The sequence below is a fragment of the Chelon labrosus genome, assembly GCF_963514085.1.
Source record: "Chelon labrosus genome assembly, chromosome: 21".
In the NCBI taxonomy this organism is placed as follows: domain Eukaryota; kingdom Metazoa; phylum Chordata; class Actinopteri; order Mugiliformes; family Mugilidae; genus Chelon; species Chelon labrosus.
In genome coordinates, this window is record NC_140354.1 from 14929285 (window position 1) to 14938613 (window position 9329).

General features: G+C 43.5%; 1 protein-coding gene across 1 annotated transcript; it reads right to left on the bottom strand.

The window, feature by feature from the left end:
• Positions 1 to 579: 579 nt before the first annotated feature.
• LOC311506065 (cytochrome P450 2K1-like) lies at positions 580 to 6911 on the bottom strand. The gene is made up of 9 exons (XM_084569944.1): positions 6544 to 6911; positions 6305 to 6467; positions 5989 to 6138; positions 5704 to 5864; positions 2280 to 2459; positions 2059 to 2200; positions 1635 to 1819; positions 1399 to 1540; positions 580 to 1314 (listed from the first exon to the last, which is right to left on the bottom strand). The coding sequence occupies exons 1-9, from the start codon at positions 6754 to 6756 to the stop codon at positions 1127 to 1129; spliced, it is 1524 nt and encodes a 507-aa protein (XP_084426070.1). The 5' UTR covers positions 6757 to 6911; the 3' UTR covers positions 580 to 1126.
• Between the last annotated feature and the right edge of the window lie 2418 nt (positions 6912 to 9329).

Sequence of the window (9329 nt, forward strand, 5' to 3'; positions counted from 1 at the left end):
GACAGACAACAGTTCATTCAACTTGGTAACCACAAATCTGGGTATTCAGGTGTGTCGCTGGGTGTCCCCAAGGGTCTGTTTTGGGTCCCCTCCTCTTCACCATCTGTCTCCTCATCCAAAATCCTCCGTCACCATGGGATCAACTTCCACTACTATGCTGATGACACACAGGTCTACCCACCACCACAATAACTCCCACCTCACAGAAGACTCAGATCTGACAACTTAAAGGATAGCACTTGCTCTTCACTTCTTTAGTTACATAACAGCACAACGTTTTACTAAATTACTGGCATAGACAGTCTGGCATTGAAATAGCTGGCTCGGCCGCCATGCTCCAATCTCACCCTTTGGCGGTTGTGCCTACCCTTTTGTTTGTGTTTCAATTACTTTTGAAACTAAAGCTCACACTAATTTTAACTTGCAAATGCTAAAGCATTAAAAAGAACCTTTGGATCAACGGTTTCCTTTAACGGAGATTCTTCAGGCAATTTGTTTGACATTCATTGTTCCCATAACCCCTGGGTGTCCCGGTATCAACCAGATATCTGTGTGATATGTCAGCCCATAATTCTTTATCACAACGGAGCAGCACAAACCTTTCCGGAGCCTGTCCGGGCCAGTGGTGCCCCCTATCTGTCAAAGCAAAGAAAGCAGACGCAGAATCCAAACACTTCTTTTTATGGGGTATGACCAGGCTTTGATCCATCACGTGGCCCATGCACAACATTTTAAAGCTCAGTTCAGTGAAAGATAGACAGACATTCAGATGCTCTGTTTTTGCAGAGTCTGTATAAACCTGCATATCACTTGGGTTCAAGGAGAAACCTGAAGGAAAACAAACTCATCACCCAGACTTGCTTGAGCCCAATATTTACTAATGGCTGTTATAAAGGCTAAGGTATAAAATACACTTATACATATATTTGCTGCAATAAAACACATATACACTTGAGTGAAAGTATAACAACAACAAAAAAACCTTTAGGCCAATCAGACGCATGTAAAAACAGATTTACGAAGCTTGCAATAAACAGCTGAATAATTGTCATCTGCTGGCGGCTCAGTGCGACTAAAAGCAATAATTACACTATTTGCATAGGAGTGCATCCAAGCGATCTCCTCCTCACTGGCGACTGACAGCACACAACTCGTGCGGCGAAGGAGGCAGAGTGAAGCCCAACGCAGGAGTCAGATCCAGCTCATCCTCCGAAACCCCGGGCGGAGGGGAGAAACGGAAGCGCTGGAGGAGGGAGGTGAAGAAGAGGAAGAGCTCCATCTTAGCCAGGCTCTCTCCGAGACACGCCCTACGGCCTGCGAGGACGAACGAACATTTCAGTCCAATGCACGTCTCTGCGAAATTATCCATAAAGAGCGAAAAAGCTGCATCTACTATACCTGCGGAGAACGGCATGAAGGCATCCCTCCTGCAAAATTTACCATCCTTATCCAGGAAATGAGAAGGGTTGAAAGTGTGTGGGCTCTCCCACTCGCTCTCATCATACAGGACAGAGGTCAGAAGAGGGAACACGGTAGTCCCCTGCAGGCCATAGGAGATGTCAAGTTTATCAGGTTGGTACAAGTGAATGAACGTATCGTTTTGTGGAAGACAGAAGCGGCAGTAAGCGGCTGACCTTTTTGATGAAGTATCCCTGGAAGGTGACGTCCTGGCTGGTTTTGTGAGGGATAGACATGGGGATGATGTTGGCCAGTCTCTGTGTCTCGTGGATGACAGCGTCAGTGTACGGCAGGTTCTTCCGGTCCTCTACCTGGACGTGGCGGCTTCCTATCTCCCTGGTCAGCTCCTCCTGCACCCGGTCTGCAGGCACAAAATAAGAGCTTTTCATCTGCATTAATTTTAACAAAACGCTTTAGCATGCTAGCGTCATTGACCACTGCAGATTGGGAACAGCTCCACTCTGACCCGGTCGTCTAGCCTCCAAAACGTGGCCCTTGTCAAAGTGAGTAATCCTTCCATTTTTCCTGCTTCCAACTCTTTAACTTTGAGATCAAAATGTTCACTCCCTGCCTCAAGTATCCCACCCTCTGATTTCTTACCTTGTACATGTGGATACTTGGCCATAAGCAGCAAACTCCATCTCAGTGTAGCCGCCGTGGTATCGGTACCTGCAGAGAACAGGTTGGTCACCGTGAATATCAGGTTCGTCTCGTTGTAGTGAGTGTCCGGCACACAAGAGTCCTAAGAGAAAGAACGCCAACATATTAATATAATTATTATTATAAACTGCACGTTAAACCACATAAACGTGCCGTCTTACCTCTTCCTTCTGCTTCCGAATCAGAAAACAGTCTACCAGACCTCTGCACATCTGGGGGTTCAGCGTCTCGCTCAGATTTTTGACCAAGGCCTTCACGTCCCTGACGGTCAACTCAACGTTTTTTAATATCACCTGCCGGTTTTTCACCCAACTGACCAGCCTGGGGAACATGTTGTAAAGCTGGGAGATAACAAGAGGATTAAAAAAAGAAGTTAATTTAGGTTTTCAAGTTGTTCTGTGAAACATGTCAAAAAGACATGTTTGAAGATATCAAAAAGAATTTGATACTTTCCAAATGAAATGTTTAAAATGCATGTCCTCAATGACCCTTTTATAGTTTTACCTAATTATGAATATGTTTTGTGTTTGGGACAATGAACAACAAGGAAGAAACAGACATTTAACCAGCTCTCTCTGGAGTTAAATGTCTCCAAAAACAAAGGAGCTGTGTTGTGGGGGCAGAGGAGAGTCAGCAACTGCCCTTTTTAAACCACTCAACATCCAGGGTCAGCTTGTGGAGCAGGTTGAGTCCTTCAAATACCTGGACAACTGCCTCTCCTTTTCCCAGCATGCAGACATCATTTTTAAAAAAAAAATCAACAGCGCCTCCACCTGCCAAGGAAGCCAAGGACCTTCAATGTCAGCATCCATGTTTTAACTCTGGTTTACCAGTCTCGTATTGAATCCATACTTACCTACACATTTTCAAAAAGGTTTCGGTTCAGGTTCAGGTTTCGACTTGTGTAATTTCTCTGGGCTTAAGTGTAGTTCGTGAAGAAAATTCTAATGAACAAGCCTGAACCGTGCAACCGAGGTGACCAATCAATTTTCCTTGTGGATGAATAAAGCCTGTCTAAGTCCAAGTCTAAATTGAGAAGCATCAGAGTGTAGACCACATGTTATTGTTAATCTGACCAACTCCAAGTTTTTGCTTAGAACTGACGTCATTAAAGGGGAATTACCGTTTTTTTACAACCTGGACCTTATTTCTGGCATAAAATACGATCGTTTACTCACCCATATAACTTTGGTATCATTTGAAGTCATTCGGACGATATTTAGATCTGTGTATATCCATATAGTGGGAGAGACTGGGGCATCGAAACGCAGTCTCTAAATAACACATTGTCTGCTGCGAAACTCATTCATTTCACCAATATTTTGTGAAGATACGCTAGTGCTATTCTCCCCGGAGTTAGCTGTTATCATCATCCGGGGTCTGTAGATTGATCTACTAACCTCTGACCTGGATGATGTCATCTCTGAGCGACTTGTTTACCTGTAATTCGCTACTGCTAGTTTTTTGCAACAAGGCTGAATATTTTTCCGATTCTGAGGTTGTGGACGACGACTTTGTTCATGATGGACGTCCTTACCGTTTTGAGCCAGAGTATACGGATGAGGAGCTCGTTGACGGGAGGATGGGGAGGCAGAGAGAGGTACAACAAACCGCTGCACGTCCGCGAATAGATAACAGGTAACTCTGGACTCAACAGGAAATGGCACTAGCGTATCATAACATAGTTATATGGGTGAGTAAACAATCGTATTTTATGCCAGAAATAAGGTCCAGATTGTAAAAAAACGGTAATTCCCCTTTAATTTCACAAATAAGACAAAACTGATCCTTGCGTATTTGTTTATTCAGGGAAATTAGCCAATATTACATATCTGTCAGGTGCAAAAGCGTGTATATTATTAAATTGTTTTTCAATGTCCGGGCTCTCTTTGTCTATTTCCAGAAAGAGTTTAAAAAAGACAACTGGACTTGTAGAGTTTTTTGAGAAGACGTTTCACCACTCATCCAAGTAGCTTCTTCAGTTCTAAGGGACTGGTGGGAAGTTTGAGGGTTAAATAGGAAACTCTGTGGGTTTTACCCATCAGAAATTTGCTTGACTTGTTTCTGCTGACGACCACAATCTGGTGCAGCTGGTGTCCATTGACGGCTAGACTGTTTGTCCCTGTCCTCTTGCTCTATGAATGGTACTCAAACGACCCGTTATCAGTCAGAGTCTCCAGTGTCAAGGTGTATGGGGTTGAAACTTCTTGGGGACAGAAGTTAAAACTGTATTGTAAATTGATGGCAGATTATATCTCAGTCCACGTCGTCTGTTTAGAGAAGGTTTTTCCAATCAGACGTAGATGGTTTCCTTTACTCCTCTTTCTAACCATCGGTCTTCTTTGGCTAAAATTTGGACGTGGTTATCGTCAAAGGAGTGTCCTTTTTCCTTCAGGTGTATCCAAAAAAGGACACTCCTTTGAAGATAACAAAAAACTTCTGTCCCCAAGAAGTTTCAACCTCATTCACACCTTGACTCTGGAGCCTCTGACAGACGAGAGTCGTCAGAGCACCATCATAGGAAAGAGGACAGGGACAAAAACAGTCCCCCCTCAACAACAGGTAAGTACCCAGTCGTTAATGTGAATTAGCTGCACCGGTTTCTGGTTGTTAACATAACAAGCAAGTTTCAGGAGGAGTTCCTATTTAAACCTCAAACTTCCCACCAGTCCCCTAGAACTGAAGAAGCTACTCGGATGAGTGGTGAAATGTCTTCTCAAAAAAAAAACTCTACAAGTCCAGTTGACTTTTTTAAACCTTTTTTGGATATACCATTCAACCCCATTCACCTTTTGGATATATCTTATTTTGCCTGAGTAGTTCATGGTTGATTGTCAAAGCACTTTGTAAATGCTGTTTTTAAAGGTGCTATATAAATAAAGGTATTATTATTATTATTATTATTATAACATGACCTGGATGACTGAGAACCTTCACAGACATTCAGGTGTAGGTGGACCGCTGAATCGTTTCCTGATGAGCTGGCTCTCCTGTGTTGGTACATGCGTTTGTGGATGGATTGTTTGGTTTCAATGTACAAGTCTGTACATTCCTCACTGCACTGAACAGCGTACACCATATTACTCTTGCCACATTACCCTGAGTATTTTGTCTTTAGGGTGGACCAGTTTTTACCTAAGGGTATGACCTGGTTTGAAATAAACTGGGATGTGGTGTTTCCTGAAAATTCTCCTGAGTTTCTTCAATACACCAGCGACGTAGGGGATGACGGTGTTCTTCCTCTTGTCGTACTCCTCCTCTCTGTCCTTTCTGGGATATCTTTTTGAATCTTTGACAAAAGCTCAAAAAGATATCCCAGAAAGCAACAGTAAGCAAACAGTTTATTTCAAAACCTTGTGACTGGAGACTCTGACTGATAACGGGTCGTCATAGGGAAAGAGGACAGGGACAAACAGGTTGGAAACCACTATTTTAGAAGCTTATTCCTGTGTATTTATGACCCATTGTTTAAAATATTCATCTTGAAATGAACTATACTCTATTGAGTATCCTTTGTGTCATTCATTTAAAATCATCATCAGGTAAAAAACAAACAAACAAACAAAAAAAAACAATTAAACTCACATGGATCGTAGCAGAGCCAGCAACGCGTATTGATTCATTGGCCCGACCCACCAGGCTGATGAATCTGGGGTCGTCGTACTCAAATCTGCTTCCATACACAATAGAGGAGATGATGTTGGAAGTTGCGTAATTCACCGCATGTGACGTATCAAACGGTTTCCCTGGAAAAATAAAATGAGTAACAAAAACATTGCAGTCAAAGAAGCCTTGCAAATCTACCTGCAGACGTGTGTTGCTCCCGTGCACCGTGCCTTTCTTTACACATACATGGTACTAACACCGTACCTCTGTGACTTTCAAACATCTGAATCAGATGGCCACACTCTTCCAAGATTTTATCCTCAGCGACTCTCTTGCCCATCCCGAAGTCTCTCAGTGTGGTGAGTGCAAAGCGTCTCATCTCTTTCCACGTCTCTCCATTTGCAAACAGAATTCCTGAAGGAAACACAAGCAGCTTGCACTAAACTCACACAAATCATGCATCTATAAAAGGCTGCAAATGGAAATATGACATGAAAAAGATGCCTTTTATGAGTTTGCTTGCTCACTTTTGTGCTCTTATGATAAAGCGTAATGAAGGTGTTGTAAAGAAAACTCATACCATGACCCCGATTTAGATCATTAAATATTGGGGAGACGTCTCGGTCTCCAAACACTTCGGCGTGGCCGACTAGAGCCTCTTTGACTGCGTTGTACCCAGCCAGGACCACCACTTTATTCGTTCCAAGGTACACCGTGAACACAGAGCCGTATTTCTTTGAGAGCTGCAGGAATAAATGTAGTCAGAAGTAAAGTGATGGCAGAGAAGGGGCTTGTTTTGAACGAACTGCGCAGACTCACCTCACACAGGGACCTGTACGGCCTCTTGAGATCAAGTTGCAGCAGGTTTCCAAGCAGCGGCAGAGGCCTCGGTCCTGGAGGTTGCTTCGGCAGAGCAGCCTCGGAGACGAAGCTCGCGGAGGTGAGGTAAAGGACGAGCAGCAAAGCGACGGCTCCCATCACAGCGGTGGGACAGGAGAGGAGCGAGGATACGGAGTTCTCCAAAAGATCCATTTGTTCTGCAGCCGACAGGAGCGTGAGTCCTCCTGACCTTGACTCTGACCCACTCTGCTGCTTCTACTCTTGGTGAACTTCACCAGGGGATGAACCCAACAGCGAGGCGTATTTATGACAAGCCCGCCCCTCAAGTCTTTCGACACACCTGGGAGAGGCACATCCCAGAGGAGGATAACAAAAACAAGTACAAGAACACCAAGAACTTGTTCGGTCAGTTTGAGTCACGTTTTCTGTCTTGACGTCCTTGGACATCTAACTGCAGCTTGATGCTAATCCTTTGTGCTTCCTAAGAGATATCAGATGTCAATGTTTCGGTGCAGAACAATGTGTACAACAGTGTCTATAGGGCACTTCATGTTTACACCTGCAGTTATTAACCTCCTTTTGGTTACGGTCAATGTGCAACTTGTTACGACCGCATGGGCTGTGTCGCATACAGTCAAACAATTCAAACAATTTAGTGATACATTAACCATTAAAAGAACTCCCGGCACTCTGTCCCAGACCCAATGTCCTGTCAGCGTCCAATGGGAGTCGAGGAAAAAGAGGCAGTTAGTGCATATAGATAAAGAAGATCGCATGAGCTCAGGCCTTGACCTGCGTCTTGTGGCCAGGAAAGATGGATGGATACAAACAAAAAAAGCCTGAATTTGCACAATCCAGCCTCTGTTGTAGATTCTTTCAGTCTCTGTTGGTTAATTCTCCCAGACGCACACTTTACTCCATACAGATACACAGTTACAGGTACTGAATACACAGTTCTGTAGTTTCAGTGGCTTAAAGGTGACTGGACAAATGAACCTATTCATAAACGAAATGTTCATTTTAAATAGTTTGCCACGCGACGACTGCCCTGAAGTTTCAAATCCACAAACAACATCAAAGAATGGGCTTCCCTTTTTCATAATGCCTTGGCTTTTCGTTAACGTCTAGCCGTCTTCAGTGAGTTAATACTCTCCCAGTCAGGTTGAGATCAGGTTACTGACTCAGCCATTGCAGGATGTTCCATGGGTTGCTTCCGCGGTCTGTTTTGGGTCACTGCGCATCTGGACTCTGGAGCACCGTCCGATCAGCTTCGCCACAGAGCTGAGCTGGCTGCTTCAGAAAACATTAATTAACACCATTGGGTTAGTTTTGTGTTCAGAACCTTTGGATGAGGCCTCTTTGTTTGCATCGAGAGCTCCTCTGAACACACGCTGTGGTGTCACGGCAACAATTTCCGAATGCAAATGACACTTTTAGTTTACTTGCTGAATTAATTAAAAAAAAAAAAAATATACAACATCTTTTGTCACTTGTACAATCACTTTTGAGAACCTGTAAATAGCGTGCTGTGCATAAAATTGTTTGTGATGCCTACATCCCCTCAAATTAAAGTGGAGAGCCTGCACAGTCCATATTTATTATACACCGATCAGGCATTACATTATGACCACCTTCCTAATATTGTGTAGGTCTCCCTTGTGCCTCTAAAACAGTTGGTACTCATCAGAGAATGGACATGGGCCTTTTGAGGGTGTCCTGTGGTGTCTGGCAACAGAATGTTGTTAGTGGGGGGGGCTTTGAGGGGAGGGGCCTCTGTGGATCATCCCACAGATGCTTGATCATTTTGGGATCTGGTGAATATGGAGGCCAGGTCAACACCTTGTGCTTCATGTTTTTGTGTGTGTGCCTGTGTCAGGCTGCATCCTGCTGGGGATGGCTGCTGCCATCAAGGAGTGTCATTGCTATGGGGTGGGGGTGCCTGGTCTGGTCTGGTCTAGGTGGGTGCTACATGTCTAAGTAACATCCACATGGATGAATGCCAGGTCCAAAAGTTTCCCAGCAGAACATTGAACTGTCACAAGATGTTTAATGTTATTTACTTATTTACTCCTGTCAGTGGTCATAATGTTGTGGCTGATTGGTGTATCACATCAAGGAAAAGTCTGTAGAGTACTTGCTGAAAGAAAAAGTAAAAATAAAAATCAGCTTTGCTACCATTTGCATAGAGCAGGATTTAATTTAAAAAGAATAGCGACACATACAGAGTTGACAAGGTCAGTTCCATGGTACGGTACAGTACAGTACACAATTACAATGACATAAATTCCCTTTTTTTGTTTTTAACTATGATACAGGTCATTTCAGAATTATTCCATCCCCCGACAACAGCAGCAAAAAAAACAAAACAAAAAAACAAAACATCCTTCTCAGACTACATGTTAAACATTGCAATCGTCTCAAGACTCACACGTAATGAGAGATTAATTGTGCAAATACGTGAACAAATGCAACAAAATGAAGAGGTTAAATTCATTAGGCAACACATCAGTGACTCTCTGGAATATCTGTAAATCACATGAAGCGGTTCAAGTTTACGTGTAAAACAGCAGATACATTCATCTCACTTCTGCGAAGTGATTTTTAGTTTCGACAGGAGGGAAAAAGTCGCTCGCACGCCGACGTGAGTCAGTCCCAGGTTACGATGTCAATCTGTATGAAAAGCAAGGAGACTGCGAGTATACTTCTCACCAGCACGTGTTCTAAATATTTCTATAGAATTCATACATGTTTTTTTTTTTTTTTAC